The sequence below is a fragment of the Eleutherodactylus coqui genome, chromosome 8 (genome assembly GCF_035609145.1).
Source record: "Eleutherodactylus coqui strain aEleCoq1 chromosome 8, aEleCoq1.hap1, whole genome shotgun sequence".
In the NCBI taxonomy this organism is placed as follows: domain Eukaryota; kingdom Metazoa; phylum Chordata; class Amphibia; order Anura; family Eleutherodactylidae; genus Eleutherodactylus; species Eleutherodactylus coqui.
The window spans coordinates 11,096,994-11,124,253 of record NC_089844.1 but is presented as its reverse complement, the minus strand read 5'-3'; the positions used below and the strand labels follow the sequence as shown (position 1 = coordinate 11,124,253).

The following is a 27,260-nucleotide window of genomic DNA, read 5'->3' as shown; positions in this document are numbered from 1 at the left end:
AGAGGAAGAGGAGGGGAGGTAGAGCCATAACATGCAGCCAACACCAGAAGCAATCTCAACAAATATGTGCAGCACCAGAACCAAGCTTGTAACAAATATTGTACAAAGACCCAGCTGAGTAAATAAATACAGCCACAGAATCAAGCTCAGTACATAGATATAATACACTAACCAAGCTCATGATATAAATGCATTAGCAGAAATAAACAAGTGTGTTTCAGAGGTGCCGGTGGGCTGATAGCGACATCCTGGAACATCAGAGGCGAGGAGACAGAGCTGGGAGGCTGTTATATGAATGAATAGATAAAATAAGTGAATGAAAAAATGAATGTATGAACTGAGAATGTATAAATGAGAATGAATGAAGATAATTTCCACAGAACTGATTCCAAGTATTTCCCCTCTCGTAGGTCAGTCAGGTCTACGGATTATCTGTGTTTGAGAACTACTTATATACAACCAACCTGGGCAGCTCCCACATCCTGAAGATCAACAGGTTCAACCAGTCGGAGGTCAAGCCATTACTGATGCTGGAAAACGCCCGCGGCATAAAGGTCTATCATAAACGCACCCAGCCGTCAGGTAAGCCGCGCACCGATTGGCTCGTCTAATGTAACAGATCTGGTAGTTATAATGTATCCTTCGCTTTAGTCGGGATTTCCTCAAATGAGCGGAAATTCAAATCTTCAACTGTTGTAAAATGCCGACTCCTGGATGCACAACTAGACTGAAATTGTCATTGCATGCTGGGAAAAGGGCTGTTTTAGTACCCTAGTGGGCTCAGCACGTGGGTGCTATGGGTAGACCCCCGGCACAGTGTCCGCACCCCCTCCAGCCATGGATTTGTTGGTGTCTTAAAAAGTAATAAACACTCATCCTCACAGAACCCAACGGTTGCCCTCCCCAATCCCCGCTTACTTGAAGGTCAAACACTCATTTCAGGGTCTAAACACGTGACAATCTAAGCATGTGACAATCTAAACACGTGACATGTGACAATCTAAACACGTGACGTGACAATCTAAACATGTGACAGTCTAAGCATGTGACATGTGACAATCTAAACACGTGACAATAAACACGTGACATGTGACAATCTAAACACGTGACATGTGACAATCTAAACACGTGACAATCTAAACATGTGACAATCTAAACATGTGACAATCTAAACACGTGACGTGACAATCTAAACATGTGACAATCTAAGCATGTGACATGTGACAATCTAAACATGTGACATGTGGTGTGACGTATTTATAAAAATATGTTTTAGCGAACAACAACTTTATAAACGCTGTTTCGCTCCACAGAGGCGGCTGCAGTTGCGCATTACGTATTTTCATCTAGAATCCACACTCTCTCATGACTAACTACTATTCTAGCAGCACTCCATACTGCTGACTGTACTCCATATTACATTCTGGAAGGCCTGTGGCATGGCGACCTTGCGGCCTCACGCACCGTAGGTGCCAGGATACATTACCAATTTCTGAGTCCCACGTCACTGCAGACTCAGCGCAACTTAAATGCATAGACATCTACAGTCCATTTTCTCCCAGACTCCATGACCTGCACAAAACATTGCTGCTCAAAGTGCCTTGTCCTCCGGTTACAGTATATCACATGGCCCACCATGCCTTGCCCTCCGGTTACAGTATATCACATGGGCCATAGTGCCTTGTCCTCCGGTTACAGTATATCACATGTCCTACAGTGCCTTGTCCTCCGGTTACAGTATATCACATGGCCCACAGTGCCTTGTCCTCCGGTTACAGTATATCACATGTCCCACAGTGCCTTGTCCTCCGGTTACAGTATATCACATGGGCCATAGTGCCTTGTCCTCCGGTTGCAGTATATCACATGGCCCACAGTGTCTTGTCCTCCGGTTACAGTATATCACATGGCCCACAGTGCCTTGTCCTCCGGTTACAGTATATCACATGGCCCACAGTGCCTTGTCCTCCGGTTACAGTATATCACATGGCCCACAGTGCCTTGTCCTCCGGTTACAGTATATCACATGGGCCATAGTGCCTTGTCCTCCAGTTACAGTATATCACAGGGCCCACAGTGCCTTGTCCTCCGGTTACAGTATATCACATGTCCCACAGTGCCTTGTCCTCCGGTTACAGTATATCACATGGCCCACAGTGCCTTGTCCTCCGGTTACAGTATATCACATGGCCCACAGTGCCTTGTCCTCCGGTTACAGTATATCACATGGCCCACAGTGCCTTGTCCTCCGGTTACAGTATATCGCATGGCCATAGTGCCTTGTCCTCTAGTTACAGTATATCACATGGCCCACAGTGCCTTGTCCTCAGTTTACAGTATATCACATGGGCCATAGTGCCTTGTCCTCCGGTTGCAGTATATCACATGTCCCACAGTGCCTTGTCCTCCGGTTACAGTATATCACATGGCCCACAGTGCCTTGTCCTCCGGTTACAGTATATCACATCGCCCACAGTGCCTTGTCCTCCGGTTACAGTATATCACATGTCCCACAGTGCCTTGTCCTCCGGTTACAGTATATCACATGGGCCATAGTGCCTTGTCCTCCGGTTGCAGTATATCACATGGCCCACAGTGCCTTGTCCTCCGGTTACAGTATATCACATGGCCCACAGTGCCTTGTCCTCCGGTTACAGTATATCACATGGCCCACAGTGCCTTGTCCTCCGGTTACAGTATATCACATGGCCCACAGTGCCTTGTCCTCCGGTTACAGTATATCACATGGCCCACAGTGCCTTGTCCTCCGGTTACAGTATATCACATGGCCCACAGTGCCTTGTCCTCCGGTTACAGTATATCACATGGCCCACAGTGCCTTGTCCTCCGGTTACAGTATATCGCATGGCCATAGTGCCTTGTCCTCTAGTTACAGTATATCACATGGCCCACAGTGCCTTGTCCTCAGTTTACAGTATATCACATGGCCCACAGTGCCTTGTCCTCCGTTTACAGTATATCACATGGCCCACAGTGCCTTGTCCTCCGGTTACAGTATATCACATGGCCCACAGTGCCTTTTCCTCCGATTACAGTATATCACATGGCCCACAGTGCCGTGTCCTCCAGTTACAGTATAACACATGGCCCACAGTGCCTTGTCCTCCGGTTACAGTATATCGCATGGCCATAGTGCCTTGTCCTCTAGTTACAGTATATCACATGGCCCACAGTGCCTTGTCCTCCGTTTACAGTATATCACATGGCCCACAGTGCCTTGTCCTCCGTTTACAGTATATTACATGTCCCACAGTGCCTTGTCCTCCAGTTACAGTATATCACAGGGCCCACAGTGCCTTGTCCTCCGGTTACAGTATATCACATGGCCCACAGTGCCTTGTCCTCCGGTTACAGTGTATCACATGCCCCACAGTGCCTTGTTCTCCGGTTACAGTATATCACATGGCCCACAGTGCCTTGTCCTCCGGTTACAGTATATCACATGGCCCACAGTGCCTTTTCCTCCGATTAGAGTATATCACATGGCCCGCAGTGCCTTGTTCTCCGGTTACAGTATATCACATGGCCCACAGTGCCTTGTCCTCTGGTTACAGTATATCACATGGCCCACAGTGCCCTGTCCTCCAGTTACAGTATATGACATGGCCCACAGTGCCTTGTCCTCTGGTTACAGTATATCACATGGCCCACAGTGCCTTGTCCTCCGTTTACAGTATATCACATGGCCCACAGTGCCTTGTCCTCCGTTTACAGTATATCACATGGCCCACAGTGCCTTGTCCTCCGGTTACAGTATATCACATGGCCCACAGTGCCTTGTCCTCCGGTTACAGTATATCACATGGCCCACAGTGCCTTGTCCTCCGGTTACAGTATATCACATGGCCCACAGTGCCTTGTCCTCCGGTTACAGTATATCACATGGCCCACAGTGCCTTGTCCTCCGGTTACAGTATATCACATGGCCCACAGTGCCTTGTCCTCCGGTTACAGTATATCACATGGCCCACAGTGCCTTTTCCTCCGGTTAGAGTATATCACATGGCCCGCAGTGCCTTGTTCTCCGGTTACAGTATATCACATGGCCCACAGTGCCTTGTCCTCTGGTTACAGTATATCACATGGCCCACAGTGCCCTGTCCTCCAGTTACAGTATATGACATGGCCCACAGTGCCTTGTCCTCTGGTTACAGTATATCACATGGCCCACAGTGCCTTGTCCTCCGTTTACAGTATATCACATGGCCCACAGTGCCTTGTCCTCCGGTTACAGTATATCACATGGCCCACAGTGCCTTGTCCTCCAGTTGCAGTATATCACATGGCCCACAGTGCCTTGTCCTCCGGTCACAGTATATCGCATTGCCATAGTGCCTTGTCCTCTAGTTACAGTATATCACATGGCCCACAGTGCCTTGTCCTCCGGTTACAGTATATCACATGGCCCACAGTGCCTTGTCCTCCGGTTACAGTATATCACATGGCCCACAGTGCCTTGTCCTCTGGTTACAGTATATCACATGGCCCACAGTGCCTTGTCCTCCGGTTACAGTATATCACATGGCCCACAGTGCCTTGTCCTCCAGTTACAGTATATCACATGGCCCACAGTGCCTTGTCCTCCGGTTACAGTATATCACATGGCCCACAGTGCCTTGTCCTCCGGTTACAGTATATCACATGTCCCACAGTGCCTTGTCCTCCGGTTACAGTATATCACATGGCCCACAGTGCATTGTCCTCCGTTTACAGTATATCACATGGCCCACAGTGCCTTGTCCTCCGGTTACAGTATATCACATGGCCCACAGTGCCTTGTCCTCCGGTTGCAGTATATTACATGGCCCACAGTGCCTTGTCCTCCGGTTGCAGTATATCACATGGCCCACAGTGCATTGTCCTCCGGTTACAGTATATCACATGGCCCACAGTGCCTTGTCCTCCGGTTACAGTATATCACATGGCCCACAGTGCCTTGTCCTCCGGTTACAGTATATCACATGGCCCACAGTGCCTTGTCCTCCGCTTGCAGTATATTACATGGCCCACAGTGCCTTGTCCTCCGGTTGCAGTATATCACATGGCCCACAGTGCATTGTCCTCCGGTTACAGTATATTACATGGCCCACAGTGCCTTGTCCTCCGGTTACAGTATATCACATGGCCCACAGCGCCTTGCATCACATTTTCTATTTTACTACTAAACATCACACTGCGTCATCACAATTCTCGTATTCCTCGTCTCACAGTCCCTTCTGCGGGGATACTCCTTCAGTCACATCAGTCATAACCCCTATAGTGTGCCCACTATCGTCTCATTGGACTGGTCTTACGCATCCTTCAACTTGCACTATCCTTTCCTGTCTGTAGCGCTGTCGTCTACTTCCAGACCAAGTCTTAACGGGAAGGGAGCCTCCCTCTCCTTCCATGCTGCTTGAAGAAAAAGAGTTACAAAAGCACTCCAAGGGTTCAGTCACACCGCTGGTGCAAGGCACTATGCAGTAGCCCAGTTAGGGTCCCGACTCCCCGGGTCCACCGTTGGTCATCAATGCAGAAAAGAAGAACCAGGCAGCATTCATTAAAATCCTCTTTATTAGAACCACATGAGAAAGCATATGTTCTAATAAAGAAGAGGATTTTAATGAACGCTGCCTGGTTCCTCTTCCATGCTGCTCGTCTGCCTTGGCCCCTGGGTCATCAGGGCCTTCTGGTGTCCACAATGTTAGTCCCCTGGGCATCAGGGCTGCTACTTCCCCAGCACATGGATAGCGATCATTGGCTGCCACCACGTACTCTGCAGTCCTCTGCTGCTTCCTTTGCCCCTCTCTCAGTCCTTGAGCCCTTTGGTATCCCAAGCAGTACACACTGCTGCTGACATCTGTAGCTGCGTCTGCTTGGCCCCCTTACAACTGCTGCAGTCAATCACTGGCTTCTAGTATACTGAGACTGGTGCTCGGCTACAACAGTCATACACTTAGATGGGCACATGACTGCCAGGCCTGCAAGTGAGACTGCGGGGCTGGAGTGGTAGGGGACATAAGAAGTGAGTATAGCTTGATTCATTCTTTTTTTAAGCTCTGCAACACTTTGAACTGTATCTGGGACCAGAGGATGTGGATACATTGGAAAGTGGTGCCGTTGCTCCGTTGCCTGGGGTCCGGTACAGAAGCACAGTTTGTTCTATGGTTGAAGCAGCCCTGGATGGGAGTTATAGCTCTGCAACAGCAAAAACTTTGGAGGCTATTGTTCTAGCAGCTCCTAGGATGCTGTGGGCCAATGCTGCATGTAGAGTGTTTCAACCAATAAGTAGGGGTGACTTCTTTGCTAATCCCAGTAAGCAAACAAAGCATCAGTGTACAACTATGGTGGTAACAGGGGTCATGAAGGGTATGGTTTTTCCTTAGGTAGGGCACCTAGAAGGTGTGAGGAGGCTTGTGAAGCCGCCCATGCTCCTCTTGAAAATTTGCAAATGGAAGATGGAACAATACCTCCACAGCACCACCTATTGGAAGGTAGCAATCCTGCAAGTGAATGTCAGACTGGCTTTATCTTATATTCTTAGTCATTGCTACAAGACTTGTTAAAAGGTCTGATATTGACTTGCAAGAATGCTTCCTTCTCATAGATGGCGCTGTAGAGGCATTGGTCTGTCGCATAGTGTAGTAACATATACAAGATTAACTGGGTTGGACAAGTACTTGTGGGCGATCAGGTGACTGGATGACCAAAAAGTGTTTTCAGTAGTTTTTAAAGTGGCCCAGTATGGCTGTAACTTCCTGTTCCCAGAGGAAAGCAGCTCCGGAGCACAAACTGCTGCTTTAGCAAATTAAATGCGATAAATACTAAGTGCAAAGGAATATTCATGAGCAGAATCTTATTATTAGATGGACACGTTAAAGAATGTTCATCTGTTTCCAGCACTAACCGAGATGATGAATGAAGGATCCTACATTTACATTAATATGTTTAATTCATGGCCGACAGTTTAGGCAGTCATTGGTAAAATGACATCAATTTTGTTGTCACTGACTTTCACGGAGCGAAGTAAATAATGTTTATTTTAAAAAGCAATTTGTGCGTGATGTTTGCCGTGATTTCTTGCAGTCAGGAGTCACGCATGTGAAGTGAGCCCAGATGACACGCCGGGGGGCTGCGCGCACATCTGTCTGCTCGGAGCCAGCTACAAAACCCGGACCTGCCGCTGCAAAACTGGCTTCAGCCTGGCGCTGGATGGAAAGTCCTGCAAAAGTAAGTGAGGCGATGCACAGCGCTCTAAGGCAACGCAGGGCATCGGCACGAGGGAACAAGCGCGGTGAAGTTTGAAGTGGCTGCCACTAGGGGTCTCCCTTCCAGCTCCTCTGCAATCCCCTGCCTCTTGTTAAATATGGAGCTTCTGTAGTTAATAGCACATTTTATTACACCCCACCTCCCACTGTTATCTTTACAAAACTTGTTCAAAACTCAGGTACGCTTTAAATGTTATAATGGTCTATAACTGCAGCCACCACTAGGGGGAGCTCACTCCTTACCATTGTTATTGCATTTAGTGGGAGCTGTATACATTAGAATATAGTAAGCCATCGCCTATAGACTTCAGTGGACATTCACCAGTTGGATATTCTAGCATATCAAATACACATCATGAGTTATTTTTGGGCAAACTCCGTAAGCTCTTGTTTATTGGTGATTATTTGGGTTTTCAGTTGGGTTCCACAAACTTGTATTCATAACAAGTACAGTAGGAGTAGGCTGTTTGTAGACTTCAGTATACACATAATTATAAAAAGCTTTCTTTATATGGTGCCAACATATTCCACAGCGCTTACAAGACAGGGAACAGGTACCATGTAGTAATCAGTTGATGGAGACAGTAGGGTGGGGGGCTCAAACGAGCTTACATACTACAGATAACGGGGGGATACAGAAGGTAAAGGGGCTGAAGATGTGCCCGGTATGGTGGGGTGGAGATGTGCCCGGTATGGTGGGGTGGAGATGTGCACGGTATGGTGGGGTGGAGATGTGCATGGTATGGTGGGGTGGAGGTGTGCACAGTATGGTGGGGTGGAGGTGTGCACAGTATAGCGGGGTGGAGATGTGCCCGGTATGGCGGGGTGGAGATGTGCATGGTATGACGGGGTGAAGATGTGCCCGGTATGGTGGGGTGGAGATGTGCCCGGTATGGTGGGGTGGAGATGTGCCCGGTATGGTGGGGTGGAGATGTGCACGGTATGACGGGGTGGAGGTGGGCATGGTATGACAGGGTGAAGATGTGCCCGGTATAGCGGGGTGGAGATGGGCATCGTATGACGGGGCGGAGATGTGCACGGTATGGCAGGGTGGAGGTGGGCATGGTGAGACGGAGTGAAGATTTGTCTGGTATGGTGGGGTGGAGGTGTGCACAGTATAGCGGGGTGGAGATGTGCCTGGTATTGCGGGTAGGAGATGGGCATGGTATGACAGAGTGAAGATGTGCCTGGTATGGCGGGGTGGAGGTGGGCATGGTATGACGGGGTGGAGATGTACACGGTATGGCAGGGTGGAGGTGGGCATGGTATGATGGGGTGAAGAGTGTGGGCTGCTATACTAATAGACAATGGTCAAAGTGTGACTGCAGGGGGCGGTTGTTTGCTGCTAGCAGGCATACACAGAAAATACCAATAACTAAAAGGTTGATAGGTGATAAGTCTGATCAGTCTCAACACTTAGCTGCCCACTGATCTCAAGAACGGTGGTCCCTTGTCCCCCGTCTTGTCCCTGTGAGTTCCCTGCACCCACCCACAGTGATGAAGAGATTATACGGAGTGGTGGCTGTGCCTGCATGGCACCACTTTATTCATTTCAATGGGGCTGATGGGAACAGCCAAGTAATATCCCTCAGCTATCTCTGACAGCTGCCCTAAAGAGGAATGGAGTGGAACCAACAGAACCCCGCATGTGCAACCACCGCTCCATTCAATCTCTTACTGCTGGGGGTGCCCTGAGCCTGTAGTGGAGGGGAGAGGGGATCACAGGATCCCCATTCTTGGGACACGTGTGGTTCTCATCGGAGAGTCCTCCACCAATCAGATGTTTATCACCCTTCTGGCTGATAGGTGATAAGAGTCAATCTTGGCACAACCCCTTTAATGTCCAGAATAAGCTATACTATTTGTGACCAGTAGATGGCTTCTGGGGTTAATGCAGCTCAGACTACTTGTAGTTCAGGCTTAGTTTATGGTGTAGGTTGTAGTCTATGTTATGGCAGGATATGTTTATACCCCCCTTATCCTCTCTATGAGGAACATACGATTTGTTTACATACAGAGATTTCCATTCCTAGTTTGATATACATTTGAGACCATGTAGGGGTTAACAGTAGTACCTTTTAAGTGTACCTGAGTTTTCAACAAGTTTTTTAATATACCCCAGGTTCTCCTTATCTCTTATTTGCTACTGTTTGTACCCTGTTTCATGTCTGTAAGTTCTGATTTTTAGGTGCTCTTCCCCATTTTTCTGTTGCCATGCCGTTTGCAATTCACTATCAGAGGGCGGGGCTGGGGTGGGGGTCATGTAGCAAGCCTAGAATTCTATAAGTACTTCACTGTCCTGACTTTCTTACCCGTACTTCCCATGCTGCATTGCACTGTCTGACCAATCAGCAGGGAGGCATTCCTCCATCTGCTTTCTTAGGAGGATTAGGCGTTTACAGACGTTCTAGTCAGTTGGTGGAGTAAAGCCAATATAGTTTATGTACAAATACATCCATATGTTGTAACATCAGCAGAGAAAGAGATCCTTATCACAGTGTCTGCAGATCTGTCAGCCTGCAACCTCTGAATGCATGAATGCTGCCTGTGAAGATAACCACCCCCTGTTACTATGGAAACGTCCCCATGTACTTTTTACTAACGAAGCTCTAAACTTAATGAGCAGTGTGGATTGCAGATAAGCTGGAATGGAGATGCCTTGTGAAGCCCCATCAAACATGATTAACAGCGGTAAAGCAACAACATGTTTAATGCAGGTATATTACAGAAGTGAGGAGGCGAACACAAGTTAGTAAATCAGCAGAAGTTGTTTAAAGTTAAACAGTCGTTTCCGGCTTCGTTCTGCTGCAAGCTGGTTTTCGGGGGGGATGACCGAGAGTTGTAGGGATCCATGACGGATGGAACATGAAGTGGCGAAGTGCTGAGTGCAGGAAGCCCTAGATGATCTAATGTGGATGTAGACATCCCCTCGCCGGGGCTCGTCTTCTCGCACGCCGCTCTCCCGTTTACATCCAGATGTCTAATGAATGCCGTATTTAATCAGAAATGACATCAAAGCTGAAATCTAATGAGTTGTTAAATTAAACGCCTGCAACACAATATTTTCAATTTTACACTTGATGCAAAGTTATCACATCGGATCCGGCAGGTTTTTGGCGAGGGGACAATTTGAGTAAAAAATTATTAATTACTATCTAAGAATTAGTTCATGTAATTATTTGTTTCTCTACCAATAAAGGGATTGTGTAATACTGTAATGGGGAGCTCTGAGGTAAAGGAGTTGTCCAGCTGTGAACTATGGATGGCTTCCCTTTAAGGCCAGCATTAGTAGATCAAGGGAGATCTGCTGCCTGGAAGCCCTGCTGATCAGCTGCTCGCCAGGCCGGTACCATCATGCACTGAGCTAATCTCTACAGAAGGAAGACAGCTCTATTCTCTCCCCAGTGGTCAGGCTTGGTATTGCAGCACTCTCCTATAAACTTCAACGGGAACTTTGCATGTAATACCGAGACTGGCCACTACAGTGGGAACGGAACTGCTTGCTTCCTGCAGAAATCAGCTTAGTGCATGAGTGTACCAGCCTGTTGTATAGCTCATCAGCAGGGGTCAAGCGTGGCAGATCACCAGTGATCTACAATTCATAGATTAAATTGTGAATAGGCTATCGATAGTTTACAACTGGACAACCTCATTAATACAGGCAGGATGCCCCATACTATTATCTAGACAGAGAGTGACTACAAAGAGCGTCTCTTGATCTGCAGGAACCAGAATATCAGCGCATGATATGGAATATCCATTGATTTCAGTGATAACTGTACAATTGAGTAATGCAATAATGCCTTCACAGCGCCACCTATAGGAGGGTAGCTACACTACCGGTCAATATCTGACCTTTTAACAGGCCTTGCAAACATACAAAGGAGGTCTGTACACGGATATTCTGATTTCACTTCCATTCTTGTCAGGTTGCACGGCCTGTTACAAAGCTATGTATTTACTCATAGGTCAGCTACCTTATAATAGGTGGCACTAAAGAGGCATTACTCTGTGTAATGCTACATTTCCCCACCGGGGGCACTGCAAGGATCCTAAACACTGGCTGCTGAGGGTCCCAGAGATTATAGCTAATTTCTGAGGGTCCCAACAGTGGGATGAGCTGTAAGCAGCTAGTTTTCTGGGATCCTTCTAACAGAGGGGGGATTTAGTGTTCAGTGCACTATTTTGGGGGGGCATAAAACAAATTAATTTGCTGTGTTTTTCTTACAGAACCCAAAAATGAATTGTTCCTATTTTATGGAAAAGGGCGACCAGGAATAATTAGGGGGATGGATCTCAACACCAGAGTGTCTGATGAATACATGCTTCCTATAGAAAACCTAGTGAACCCGCGCGCTTTGGATTATCATGCGGAGTCCAGCTATATCTACTTTGCCGACACCACCAGCTTTCTCATTGGTCGACAAAAGATTGATGGAACAGGGAGAGAAACTATCCTTAAAGATGGTAAGTAAATGGAACCAAGATTTGGGTGCCACACCTCTGGATTGTGGCTGTGATATCTAAGTCCTCAGATTGGTTTCTGCCTTACAATGACCGTATTCTCTTCAGCCATTACTGAGTTCGTTTGGTTTATCATGGTCTTACCATACAGGCCATGGATGGCTTATACAGATGTGTCTTTCATACCTCTGATCTTGGGTTGGCATATCCTGAAAAATCTGGCATGAGATGACCATTTGAAAAACCCCTCATTTAGTGATACTCTGTTGGGAGATGTCTATCCTATACTTGTCTATGTGTGGCCACCCAGTGGTCGGGATGTAAATTGCAGCCTGTTGAGGTTTTTGCAATATTGTATTGCATTTGTATAATGAGAAATTGGCATCCTTAACAAAATGCATGTAAGGATAAGAGTGGATCCATCTGTAGTGCATGCAGCGTTACATGGAACGCTCACTGCATTAGAGCGGACATGACATGCAGTGATCAGTATTGTGGTACTTTGTGATGGCCACGACGGCAGCGCAGACCGCCTAGGACTTGTAAGTTACCTGCATAGCACAGCCGCCACCGTTCACTTTAAATGATGGCCGTGCTATGCCAATAACATAGCCGTGCTGACTCATGCTGAACTGCGTCTCCTAAACTCAGTGGCGTGCTAACCAAGATGTGTTGGCGCTGCTGCATCGGTATACACTGAATGGCCACTATATATTAGAGACCCCCATCTAATAGCACATTGGACTCCTTTGGCCTTCAGAACCGCATCAGTTTGTTGTAATGGAGATCCCACTAGGAGATGAAATCATTCTGCATCAATATCGGCCCCTGCGGACAGGAAGCTTCTTGTAGTCCTTGCAGATTAGATGGAGGGGCCCCAATGTTCTCAACAACTGACAGGAAGGGGTCATCAACTTGTGTTGCTCGTGCAAAATTCTTACCTCCCATCAGCACAGAGCAACAGAAATCTGGATCCATCTGACCAGACTATCAGAGTTGTGTGGTCGGACACGTTAGTTGGAGCTCCAGCGTTGTATTCAGCTGACTGTGCAGCCTGTTGGTCAGAACGATTCCTGACATCCTCCTCCGACCCCTTTCAGTGATGAGTTGTTTTTGTCCACAAGATCCCCTTTTGCTGGATGTTTTCCTCGATCATGCCATTCTCTGTATACTCTCCACCCTGTTACAGAGAAACCCCCCTGCGGTTGACAGTGAGACCCCGGCTAGTCTAGCACTGATGACCGACCTCGTTGGAAGTCGCTCCGATCGCTGGATCTTCTCATCTAATGTGGATTCACACTGAAACTGTTCCGCGGAAAACTTGTGATTTTATGCTCCGGGGTCACGGGGAGAATTACCATACAGGGGGCGCCAATTATGAGAGGGTTGGGGATTTAATTAAGGGACTGTAAAAAAAAAGGCTGGGCTCTAATGAAGGGACTATTATGTGTAATTGTAATTAGAGGGAAAGCAGCCCTCCATAGTGCACAGGGGCCGTCAGCTGACTCCACTATGTAAAGAAAATGAATACCTTGGCATGATAAGGGTTAAAGCTGGTGACAGCAGCGGCAGCCTTCCCGGATGAGCCAGCGGTGGCCTGCATGGAGGACTGATAGGATGCAGGAGAACGGAGGATGTTGGTGCTGCGACACTGACGTTACCCAGACTCAGCGGTACGGAGACATTCTTCAGTGCCAGTAAGGGATGGTTCCACGGACTCCTTCAGCCTGGCAGCGCCAACATCCCCCATTGTTCTTCATCTTATCTATTCGGTGTATCTCACTGCTGTATTATAAGCACCGAACCATAGACTCCAGCAGCAGAAGGGTTAAATGAGATAAAAGTTTACAGCAAGCTTTATGAAATGACGTTAGCAATCAGAAATGTAAGAAAAACATTGGGAGCGATGGCTGAATAATAGACTTATTGCTCTGTTTGTGTTTTGCACATTGTGCCGCGGTATAAACGCTGGCGGCCGCCATCCTATAATGTGCGCTTATTATGTTGTGCTTAGCCACTAATTACAGGTATGGCTGATCGTCTTTGTGAATATTACAATACTTGTCAGAAGTGTTTATGATGAAACAATCACTCTGCTTTTAGGGAATTAAAAGTTCCTCAATTGAAGTAACCCCCCCCCCCCCACCTCAAAACAAAAGTACAAATCAGGGTCTGATGCGTCTGAGCCGCCGCGTGCGAATGAGCTGGCACGAATAGAAAAGCGCAGAACTTGTTTCTCTTTGTAAGAGTTTTGCTTTGAAATGTGAAATATTAATGTCCTGAATGGTGGAATAATAAGAAGGCGCCAGGAGTTTGGCATCCAAGGTCATCAGAGACCGCTTTGGTCGGGGCAACGAGATGAGATCTCCAACAATCCCCAAACCGTAGGGATCCGTAAGGGAGCGTTCACACGGCGCTGAGTACTGCGCTATGTCAGGGGTTGGGTCACAGCCGCTGGAGCAGCCCTACGATGGAGCCCGGAGGGGGTCAGACACACGAATCTAACGGATCAATAATCAGAGTTATGGGCCTATATATATAGAAGTGTAGGACAGTGGATATAAACACTGATATGGCGGTAGTAACTCCACGAGGCACCGTAGGTGGACCCCACCGGGCGAGGGGCAAGATACTAGAAGTAAACCAGCAGATACATGAATCTAACGGATCAATAATCAGAGTTATGGGCCTATATATATATATATATATATATATATATATATATATATATATATATATATATAGAAGCGTGGACAGCGGATATAAACACTGACCTGGCGGTAGTAACTTCACGACGCACTGTAGGTGAACCCCGCCATGCGAGGGGCGGGATAGTAGAACTAAACCAGCAGATACATGAATCTAACGGATCAATAATCAGAGCTATGGGCCTATATATATATATATATATATATATATATATATATATATATATATAGAAGCGTAGGACAGTCGATATAAACACTGATATGGCGGTAGTAACTCCACGACGCACCGTAGGTGGACCCCTCCGGGCGAGGGGTGGGATAGTAGAACTAAACCAGCAGATACACGAATCTAATGGATCAATAATCAGAGCTATGGGCCTATATATATATATATAGAAGCATAGGACAGCGTATATAAACACTGACCTGGCGGTAGTAACTCCATGATGCACCATAGGTAGACCCCTCCGGGCGAGGGGCGAGATAGTAGAACTAAACCAGCAGATACACTGGCCCTTATGTTTGAATCTCTTTATGACAGATTTGTATCTAAAACTGAAGCAGAATTAAAAATGTACGATTTGTACAATTTGTGCCAAAATGAAGAACAATATGCAGCAAGCTCATTGGGTCTTTCCCCCAAAGGGGGCGTGGCTTCCGTCTAAGAAAACGTCAGGAAAATCCTCCTAGAAGAGCCGAACTTTATATGGGGGAGCCAGAATCCCTATAAGTACTGGCAGCGGAGCGCTGACTACTATCTGTCATGTGATCGGCTAATTCTAGACACAACCGCATCCCCCATATAAGAGGGTGTGAAGACTTATGCAAACACATTATTTAAGTTTTGTTATATCTATTTTCCCACCCTGAATGATTCCAGTTTGTTCTTCACTGGAATTATTCAGATACCGGCTCACAGGGAGGGGGGGAATACATGATTCATCTTTTTTAAGTTTTTATAACATGACAAAAACCTGACATTTTAACCGGTATGTAAACTTTTTATATCCACTGTATGTGTACATGTGCATGTATGTATGTATGTGTGTATATGTGTGTACATGTGTGTATGTATGTGTACATGTATATGTATGTATGTATATATGTATGTGTGTTCATGTATGTGTGTATGTGTGTATGCATGTGTACATGTGTATGTATGTGTGTATGTATATATGTATGTGTACATGTATGTGTACATGTGTGTATGTATGTATGTGTGTGTGTATGCATGTGTGTGTATGTAGGTGTACATGTGTGTATGTATGTGTGTTCATGTATGTATGTATGTGTGTATGTGTGTGTACATGTGTGTGTATGTATGTATGCATGTATGTGTGTATGTATGTATGTGTACATGTGTATGTAAGTAAGTTGGAAATTTGAAACAGTGCTCCGTTGTTATATACTTGAAAATGAAAATGAAGAATGAAACGGGGGACTGATCTGGTGCCAGGTGGGATCCACCTTATCTAAGGGAAACCACTGGTACCTAGCATCCAGGACGACATATAATCAAAATCCAGATCCACCATCCAGCATAAAACCAGAGAGCCGGCTGACATCAAGTAAGACTTCTCTAACAGGGGAGTCTTCACACAATCGGAATCCAACAAGTAAAATGCAGACTCAGCGCTGACGGGATCCGGAACAGAGAATACGGTGATGATTCAAACTAAGGATTCCTTTGTTTGAATCATCATATTCTCTGTTCTGGATTCCATGAGTGTTGAGGATGCTTTTTACTTGTTGAATTCCAAATGTGTATGTGTGCATGTGTTTGTGTGTGTGTTCATGTATGTATGTGTGCATGTATGTATGTGTGTGTATGTATGTGTGTATGTATGTATGTGTGTGCATGTATGTATGTATGAATGTGCATGTATGTATGTATGTGCATGTATGTATGTGTGTGTATGTATGTATGTGTGTGCATGTATGTATGTATATGTGTATGTATGTATGTATATATGTATGTATGTGTTGTGGGAGAATAGCTCGGTAGCGTGCGGGTTTCACGATATTTAGAGACGGAACACCAGCGGATGCAGTCCAAAAGCAGGCGTGACCTGCGTTTATTTCTTTATAACGGCAACATAAACAGTCCAACCTTAACTTCAGGCAAACAAATAATAGTCCAATAATCCCGCTGTCAGGCCGTCCCAACCTGATCCGGTCGCACCTAGCAGGTGCAGCGCACAGCAGGCTTCCTAACTCCATCCCGCTGTCAGGCCGTCCCAACCTGATCCGGTCGCACCTAGCAGGTGCAGCGCACAGCAGGCTTCCTAACTCCAGCCGTTCACACAGGCTGCTAGGGCCCAGCAGCCATCTTAGCTCCTTCTGTGTCCGTGCACCTTCTATTTATGTGCACACTAGCACTGGCTCAGCCTCAGTACCCCAGCTGATTGAGCTCGTCCACACCCTGGGGTGGAGGAGGTGGAATGGACAGCCCCACTACCAACCTGCCATCCATTCCAAAAAAAATAGGCTCGGATATTTTTAAAGAACAGATCTCCAGCAACTGCTTGCTGGAGATGACATTACGCTCCTGGTGTCTTATGTCTCTGAGAGCGAGATATGACCCTCCTCCAATCCCCTTATGTATAGTACGGAACCTAGGGGCGACGCAGCGACCGTCCACCACTACGCCCCTCAGTACCTCACAGTGTGTATGTATGTATGTGTATGTGTGTTCATGTATGTATGTGTGTGTATGTATGTATGTATGTATGTGTATGTGTGTATGTATGTATGTATGTGTATGTGTGTATGTATGTATGTATGTGTGTGTGTGTGTGTATGACAAGCTGTAGATTTAATTGGTATTAAGATATACTGTTGGTATTTGAGATACTCTTAGAGCACAGAGGAGGAGTACTAAGGTATATCCTATGGGTCCTCCTAATTATTAGATATTATGTAGTCATCATCTCTGTGATACACATATACATTTATATGATTATAATTGCCATCAGGTACAGACAATATCTCTTAAGTATCATCATTACAGATTACATTGTAAGAAGGGTCCGGCGTCTTCTGCATCCCTGTAAGATTCCAAGATGGTTCCTCTGTCTTGGTTCAGCTTCTCCCCAACATTGGTGGCATCCTGCAGACCCGGACTACGAGCCTTAGCATACATAGAGCAATGATATAATCTACTAGACTAATAAATGTGTTATTCCTTACTGACTCATTATAAATGATTATGGGACTGATAGAAGACAGAACTATAAAGCAATTATCTCTTCTGCATAATGATTATTCTATCAACATGCATGACTTTTTTATCATTTTTATTGTGAAATAAGCAGAAAAAGCACTTTTTTCTATTTTTTTACAGCATTTGCCATGTAGAGTATAAAATGTTACAAATGTTTTCTGATTTTTGTTCTGGTTGTAACGAGTTTGATGATACAAAATGTTTTTTTTTTATTATTTAAAAAATGGATAAAATAGTCAATTTCTTTTTAGTGCAGTGTATTATCGCTATTTATTTATACTGGAAGCCGTGGCAGAATCGGAAGCCATTGTTAGGCATCCAGTTCCCATGGCAACCTACTGGCTCTCCATAGTTTCATAGTGAAGGACCAATGGTGTCACAGAGAGAGCACCCTCCCTCTATTGACTCCATACATGCCATGATCAACATTGATAATGGCATTTAAGGGGTTAATGGCAGGGATCGGTATGCTCGCTGATCCCTACTATTGCAGCGGGACACCAACAGTCAGTCACAACCAGCTTCCCCTATGGATGGCGATGGTTCAGCTGCTGAGCCACCACTATCTACATGCAGATTGTCACCAAACCATAACTTTAGCCCTTTCCCGATCATCCAAAACTTCTGGTGGCAAATATGAAAGTACCCAAAAATCAGGAATGATAGTTCATTTATTTTTGGTTTGTAATTAAAGGGGTTGTTTCATCAAGATAAGATCTCTATTTGCCATATGCATCCATAGTAGCATAGTATGTTAGGCCGAATGAGGACAATGTCCATCCAGTTCAGTCTGTTTTCCCCCTCTTGTTGGTCCAGAAGGCAAAAAATAAACAATGAGCCAGTTTAACTCATTTGGAGGAAAAAAAAATCCTTCCCGACTCCATAATATCAGCCAGAGTAATCCCTGGATTAACCTTTGATAGTTCCTACCGTACTTCACGGCCCAGATCACCAACCCACTCATCACCTAATGTCTATATCCTGTAATATCCTTCCTCTCTAGAAAGACATCAAGTCCCCTTTTAAACTCCTCTATGGATTTTGCCATCACCACATCCTCAGGCAGAGAGTTCCACAGTCTCACTGCTCTTACAGTAAAGAACCCCCTTCTATGTTGGTGATGAAACCTGCTTTCCTCTAAACGTAGCGGATGTCCTCTTGTTACCGTTGCAGTCCTGGGTATAAACAGATCATGGGAGAGATCCTTGTATTGTCCCCTCATGTATTTATACAGAGTTATTTGATCACCCCTTAGCCATCTTTTTTCCAGTTTTGATGCCTCTCCGGGTATTCCAGTCCCTTCATTCCATGTATTAGTTTAGTTGCCCTTCTTTGAACCCCCTCCAGCACTGTAACATCTTTCCTGAGCACCGGTGACCAGAACTGTACGCAGTATTCCATGTGAGGCCTGACTAGTGCCTTATATAGTGGGAGGGTAATGTCCTCGTCCCTCGCCCCTATACCTCTTTTGATGCACCTCAAGACTTTATTAGCTTTTGCAGCAGCTGACTGGCATTGGTTACTCCAGTTTAGTCCACAGTCCACTAGTACCCCCAGGTCTTTTCCCTAGCAGTACCCCATTTTGTGTATATTAGTGACATCCGTTTCTCCTGCCCATGTGCAGAACCTTACATTTATCCACATTAGACTTCATTTGCTATTTTTCTCCCCCAGCCCCCGGCTTATCTCGGTCCGTTTGTAGCAGCGCATTGTCCTCCGTTGTATTAATTATATTGTATAATTTTGTATCGTCTGCAAATATTGATATTTTACTGTGCAGCCCCTCTATCAGATCATTGATACATATATTGAACAGAATGGGGCCTAATACTGAACCCTGTGGCCCCCACTAGCAACAGTGGCCCAATCAGAGTACGAACCATTTATCACCACCCACTGCTTTCTATCTCCGAGCCAGTTCTTTACCCAGATACATACGTTTTCGCCCAGACCGAGCTGTATCATTGTATATATCAATCTATTATGCGGCACAGTATCAAATGCTTTAGAGAGGTCCAGATATACGAGATCAATAGACTCTTCCAGGTCCAGCCTAGAGCTTACTTCATCATAGAAGCTGATCAGATTGGTCTGACATGATCGATCCCTCATGAACCCATGCTGATGGGGGTTATACGGTTCTCCTTGAGGTATTCTAGGATGGCGTCTCTCAGAAACCCCTCAAATATTTTTCCAATTATTGAAGTGAGACTTACCAGCCTGTAGTTACCAGGCTCCCTTTAGACCCCTTTTTGTATATTGGAACCACATTGGCAATGCGCCAATCCAGTGGTACAACCCTGGTCTCAGCAGTGTCCATCAATATAAGAAATAGAAGTCTAGCTATCACATCACTTAGTTCCCTTAGAACCCTTGGGTGTATTCCATCTGGACCCGGTGATTTGTTTATTTTCATCCTCTTTAACCAGCTCTGCACTTCCTCCTGTGTTAGGCATGGAATATTTAGCGGCGGGTTCGTTTTATTCCCCTGCATCTCATGTGACATTTCTTTTTCATTCGTGAATACACTTGAGAAAAAACTATTTAATAGATTTGCCTTCCCCCCATTGTCTTCTATGATTTCTCCTGCATTATTCGTTAAAGGGCCAGCGCTCTCAGTGCCAATCCTTTTACTGTTTATATAATGAAAGAATAGTTTCGGGTTGTTTTTGCTCTCTTTGGCGATCCGTCTGTCTGCTTCCTCCTTGGCAATTTTGCTCTTATCTTTACATATTTTGTTTTTTCCCTGTACGATTTTAGCGCTTTTTCGCTGCCTTCTTACTTTAGTAGTTTAAACTAAAGATGAGCGAACACCAAAATGTTCGGGTTCGCGTTATTCGAAACGAACTTCCCGCGATGTTCGGGTGTTCGTTTCGAATAACGAACCCCATTGAAGTCAATGGGCGACCGGAACATTTTTGTATTTCCCCGATGCTCGCTAAGGTTTTCATGTGTGAAAATCTTGGCAATTCAAGAAAATGATGGGAACGACACAGCAAGTTCTCCTCTGCCACAGCTGTAACAGCTGTGGCAGAGAAGAACGATGTTAGCCCATTGAATTCAATGGAGCCGTCAATACAGCCGACTCCACTGAATGCAATGGGCTGCCGGCGATCGCGGGATGAATTGTCGGAAAGGGGTTAAATATATAAGCCCTTTCCTGCAATTCATCCAGAAATGTGTAAAAATAAAAAATATATATATACTCACCTGGTGCCGACAGACGGAGTTCAGCGCGGCAGGCTGCAGTTCTCCAGAACTGCTCTGAACAGCTGTGAGTAGTATTCAGCAGCCGGGGATTTAAAATCCCCGCCTGCTGAATAAGATGCCTCTGAATGGTCACAGCCTGACCAATCAGAGGCCAGCCCTCACTCACACCCATTCATGAATTCATGAATGGGTGAGTGAGGGCTGCCTCTGATTGGCTCAGGGGCAGGAGAGCAGGAGGGGCAGGAGAGCTGCCCCTGAGCCAATCAGAGGCAGCCCTCACTCACCCATTCATGAATTCATGAATGGGTGTGAGTGAGGGCTGGCCTCTGATTGGTCAGGCTGTGACCATTCAGAGGCATCTTATTCAGCAGGCGGGGATTTTAAATCCCCGGCTGCTGAATACTACTCACAGCTGTTCAGAGCAGTTCAGGAGAACTGCAGCCTGCCGCGCTGAACTCCGTCTGTCGGCACCAGGTGAGTATATATATATTTTTTATTTTTACACATTTCTGGATGAATTGCAGGAAAGGGCTTATATATTTAACCCCTTTCCGACAATTCATCCCGCGATCGCCGGCAGCCCATTGCATTCAGTGGAGTCGGCTGTATTGCCGGTTCCATTGAATTCAATGGGCAAACATCGTTCTTCTGTCACAGCTGTTACAGCTGTGGCAGAGAAGAAGGATTTGTCTTCTATATGTTCTCAATGGGGTTGGCGCTGCTGCCGCCGGCCCCATTGAGCGCATATAGAAATGATTTCTCAGGGAAGAAAGTTAAAGTAACCCGAACATCCGAACATCGTGTGGTGTTCGTTACGAATAACGAACATACCGAACACCCTAATATTCGCCCGAGCATCAAGCTCGGACGAGTACGTTCGCTCATCTCTAGTTTAAACGCTTTCTTTTTTTCGTTTATCGCCCCTCTTACCGTCTTGTCGAGCCACATTGGTTTCCTTTTACTTGAATTTCTTTTACTTTTAAAGGGAATGAACTGCTCACATGAGGTGATTAGGATCCTTTTGAACTTTTCCCATTTGTCCTCTGTACCGTTATTTTTGAGGATGTTGTCCCAATTAATGTTACCAATAGTAGTTCTCAGCTGATCAAATTTTGCTTTACTAAAGTTTAGTTTCTTTGTCGCTCCCTGATAAGGCTTCTTATTGAATGACAGCTGGAAGTTGATTATATTGTGGTCACTATTTCCCAAGTGTCCCTCAACCTGCACCTCCGTTATTCTGTCCGGTTTGTTAGTTAATACTTAGTCCAGAATGGCCCTTAGTTGGGTAAAGTAGTTATCTTTAGTTCTCAAGATCTTATTACCCCTATGAGATTTGCAGGTTTCGTTTTCCCATATTATATCCGGATAATTAAAGTTCCCCATGATAATTACTTTGTTGCGGTTTGACACCTCTTCTATCTGCCTTAGTAGTAAGGTTTCAGTTTCTTCTGTTGCTTTTGGCGGTCTATAGAAAACCCCTATTAGGATTTTGTTATTTTTTCCCCTGTATTTCTACCTACAGACATTCCACTCTTTTATCTCCTGCCCCTATATCCTCTTGTAGCCTCAGCATTAAGTATGATTTAATGTACAGACATGCCCCTCCCCCTTTTTGGTTTCCACGGTCTCTTCAGAAGAGATTGTACCCCTGTAAATTCACCGCTCAGTCATATTTATCATTCAACCGTGTTTCTGTTATTCCAACTATATCGTAGTTGCATCAGACATTCTCTCTTCAAGCTCACCCACTTTACCCATCAGACTTCTTGCATTCGTTGCCATACAATTTATACGGTTGTTGTTTGGCTATTTTGTCAGTGCTAACTGTACTAACCCGACCCCCTGCTTGACCCCCATTCCATTACTTGGGCCCAGGTTGCTATCTACACTGTCTACCCCCCCCCCCCCCCTGCTTCCCCCCCTCCCCAGTCCCTAGTTTAAACATTCCATAGGGCAAATGGAGATTAATGGGGTGGTCTTTATAAGAGTAAAGGTTTTTTTTTTTTTTTTGCATAGGCAATCCAGTAACAAGTTTCCAACTGCAATAACAGATTTCCAAAAGCTTCCCCATGCTAATCAGATGATTGTTGAGGTATCTGTTTTTAGGGTTGGAGCCCTTATCTAAAACTGCTACCCCTTTAATATCCTTTAAGAATAAAACATTGATTGGGATATATTGCTCCTGCTTCTATGTGACCAGGCTGGCCACCAGCTTACAGGGGGGCACCAGGTGGATGTTGGCTTGGGGCAATCTCCCTCTTATGTTCACCAGGCCAGTTGGTCTTCTTCTGCCATTCAGCAGCATCTTGTGAAGCTGCTTGAACTATCCTAATCCTGGCATTATCTCCTCCCCTCTGATGTTCTGAGATGCCACTGTCAGCCCGTGGACATCCCTGCAACATGACTGCTTAGTTCTGCTACTGTATTTATGTTATGAGCTTGGTTCTAGTATTGTATCCATGTATGCTCTATTTATATTATGAGATTGGTTCTGATGTTGTATTTATGTGCTGGGGTTGCTTCATGATATATTTATGTTATGATCCTGGTTCTGGTGCTGTATTTATGTATGGAGGTTGGTTTGTGGTGAACTTATGTTTTGATCTTGGTTCTGGTGCTGTATTGATATTATGGACATGGTTCTGGTGTCATATTTATGTAACACGATAAAAAAGAAGAAAATGTCTCATCTACCAAATTCACCAAAGGAACAGAGCCCAAAGATGTTTGACCAAGCACAGCAGAACATGATGTTTGACCAAGCACAGCAGAACATGATGTTTGACCAAGCACTGCAGAACATGACGTTTGACCAAGCACAGCAGAACATGACGATTGACCAAGCACTGCAGAACATGACGTTTGACCAAGCACAGCAGAACATGACGTTTGACCAAGCACAGCAGAACATGACGTTTGACCAAGCACTGCAGAACATGACGTTTGACCAAGCACTGCAGAACATGACGTTTGACCAAGCACAGCAGAACATGACGTTTGACCAAGCACAGCAGAACATGACGTTTGACCAAGCACAGCAGAACATGACGTTTGACCAAGCACAGCAGAACATGACGTTTGACCAAGCACAGCAGAACATGACGTTTGACCAAGCACAGCAGAATATGAAGTTTGACCAAGCACAGCAGAACATGACGTTTCACCAAGCACAGCAGAACATGACGTTTGACCAAGCACAGCAGAATATGAAGTTTGACCAAGCACTGCAGAACATGACATTTGACCAAGCACAGCAGAACATGACGTTTGACCAAGCACAGCAGAACATGAAGTTTGACGAAGCACTGCAGAACATGACGTTTGACCAAGCACAGCAGAACATGACGTTTGACCAAGCACAGCAGAACATGACGTTTGACCAAGCACTGCAGAACATGACGTTTGACCAAGCACAGCAGAATATGACGTTTGACCAAGCACAGCAGAATATGAAGTTTGACCAAGCACAGCAGAACATGACGTTTGACCAAGCACAGCAGAACATGACGTTTGACCAAGCACAGCAGAACAGGAAGTTTGACCAAGCACAGCAGAACATGACGTTTGACCAAGCACAGCAGAACATGACGTTTGACCAAGCACAGCAGAATATGAAGTTTGACCAAGCACAGCAGAACATGACGTTTGACCAAGCACAGCAGAACATGACGTTTGACCAAGCACAGCAGAACATGACGTTTGACCAAGCACAGCAGAATATGAAGTTTGACCAAGCACAGCAGAACATGACGTTTCACCAAGCACAGCAGAACATGACGTTTGACCAAGCACAGCAGAATATGAAGTTTGACCAAGCACTGCAGAACATGACGTTTGACCAAGCACAGCAGAACATGACGTTTGACCAAGCACAGCAGAACATGAAGTTTGACCAAGCACTGCAGAACATGACGTTTGACCAAGCACAGCAGAACATGACGTTTGACCAAGCACAGCAGAACATGAAGTTTGACCAAGCACAGCAGAACATGACGTTTGACCAAGCACTGCAGAACATGACGTTTGACCAAGCACAGCAGAACATGACGTTTGACCAAGCACAGCAGAATATGAAGTTTGACCAAGCACAGCAGAACATGACGTTTGACCAAGCACAGCAGAACATGACGTTTGACCAAGCACAGCAGAATATGAAGTTTGACCAAGCACAGCAGAACATGACGTTTGACCAAGCACAGCAGAACATGACGTTTGACCAAGCACAGCAGAACATGAAGTTTGACCAAGCACAGCAGAACATGACGTTTGACCAAGCACAGCAGAACATGACGTTTGACCAAGCACAGCAGAACATGACGTTTGACCAAGCACTGCAGAACATGACGTTTGACCAAGCACAGCAGAACATTATGTTTGACCAAGCACAGCAGCTCATCCAGTGGGAAAATAGATTAAAAACAATAGCCTGTATTCAAATAAATTTCCTCAAAAATGATGATGGATTTTCCAAAAAAAACCACATATTGTCGCAAAAAAATGCTTTAAAGTTATTGACACATTTCTGGCGCCATTCAGCACCCTTAGTCATAGCGAATAAATTAAAAGCAATGCAATATGTTTCAATTGTCTAAATGCCATCAACTGACATGGATTAGTAGAACGAGGAGGGCCAAAACCAGGCCACAACATGTCGGAGCCTTTTACATGCCGGCCTACAGACACTTTGTAGTATTGGGCCTGATTTGTCATCTTCAAAAACAATTGGTTTAGCTTGATCCAAACTGATCAGATCTGTGAGAATCGGACGACATAACAAGAAGAGTGGAGCGAACTCTATTGTTGGTGATGTTTGAGGCATGCGGTAACATCCCGGAAGGATAACCCGCATGCAGAGGCGTAACTTGAAGCTCCTGGGCCCCAATGCAAAACCTGTAACCGGGCCCCAACTATAATGCTTTATTCATAGTATTGGGCTCCCTGTATGGAGAGGAGAGGCCTTATGGGCCCCCCAAGGCTCCTGGGCCTGGTGTAACCGCACCCCCTGCTTCCCCTATAGTTACACCCCTGCCCCCATGCCTCAGCTGCTCATAAACATTTGCTTGGTCAATTCTTCGTTGTTTTTACTAATTACATCATTTAATGTGGTAAGTTCATTATAGACTTTGTCTCGGACAATCCTTTTCAATACAATATCTTTTGCTATGGCAGATACATAGATGACGTTCCCCTCATTTACCAGGTTCCTGTATCTGCCGTACCAAATGTTAGGGACTACATTAACAATGACCGTAATCCTCACTTTTCTTATCATGCGCCCTCGTGCCCCGTTGTACTTTGGCCGGTTATTCATGCACACATCGGCAATCGTACATACAATATAACCGCTTATATCCTCTTTACACTTGGCTTATGGGAAGGCCATGAGGCGAGTCCGGTGATATTTGTGGAGTATCTTCAGTGCATTTGATGGTTTAGATCATTTATTGGTTGTCCCTTGTGGTGGGATGTACAGAGATGCAGTCGCTTTACTGGGATTACTGTACATGTGCTGAGATGTTTTAGTTTTTGTATATGTATTTTTGTCTATTGAAGTCTGGGGATTTAATGTGCTAATTAGAGATGAGCGAACGTACTCGTTTCGAGTAATTACTCGATCGAGCACCGCGATTTTCGAGTACTTCAGTACTCGGGTGAAAAGATTCGGGGGGCGCCGGGTGGCGGGGGGAGGCGTGGCGGCGCGGGGGGTAGCAGCGGGGAACAGGGGGGAGCCCTCTCTCTCTCCCTTTCCCCCCCACGGTGCCCCCCGAATCTTTTCGCCCGAGTACGGAAGTACTCGAAAATCGCGGTACTCGGGCGAAAAAGGGGCATGGCCAAGTACGCTCGCTCATCTCTAGTGCTAATCATTACTTTGACCTGTTGGGTTGTGCTTGTGATCATGTGGCATTAATTAACAGTATCAGGTGATGGCATCTAGGGTCTCTAAATACATTGTGTTGTTTTTATTTTATTCGCTATGACTAAGGGCGCTGGATGGCGCCAGAAACACGTCTGCAAATGTAAAACATTTTTTTTCTGTGGCAATTGTTTTTAATCAATTTTCCCATTGGATGAGCTGGATATTCTTCATCTTTCCTCATGTTGTATCTCTGTACTGAGGTTGGTTTGTGCTGTATTTATGTTATGAGCTTGGTTCTAGTACTATATTTATGTAATGAGGTTGGTTCTGGGGCTGTATTCATATTATGAACTTGGTTCTGGTACAGTATTTATGTTCTGTGGTTGATTAGTGCTGTATTTAGGTTATAAGTTTGGTTCTCATGTTGTATTTACTGAGCTTAGTTCTCTTGCTTTACATATGTATTCAGGTTGTTCATGCAGTCTTTTTCATATGAACTTGGTTCCCATATTGTATTTATATAATCAACC

The 27,260-nt window shown here is 45.5% G+C and overlaps 1 protein-coding gene across 1 annotated transcript in view; it reads left to right on the top strand.

The window, feature by feature from the left end:
* LRP1B (LDL receptor related protein 1B) overlaps positions 1–27,260 on the top strand; it is a 1,872,788-nt gene that overhangs the window by 887,624 nt on the left and 957,904 nt on the right. The window contains exons 9-11 of the mRNA XM_066577770.1: positions 411–582; positions 7,087–7,230; positions 11,499–11,735. Coding sequence (XP_066433867.1) covers positions 411–582; positions 7,087–7,230; positions 11,499–11,735 — 553 coding nt within the window. The remainder of the gene's footprint in view (positions 1–410; positions 583–7,086; positions 7,231–11,498; positions 11,736–27,260) is intronic.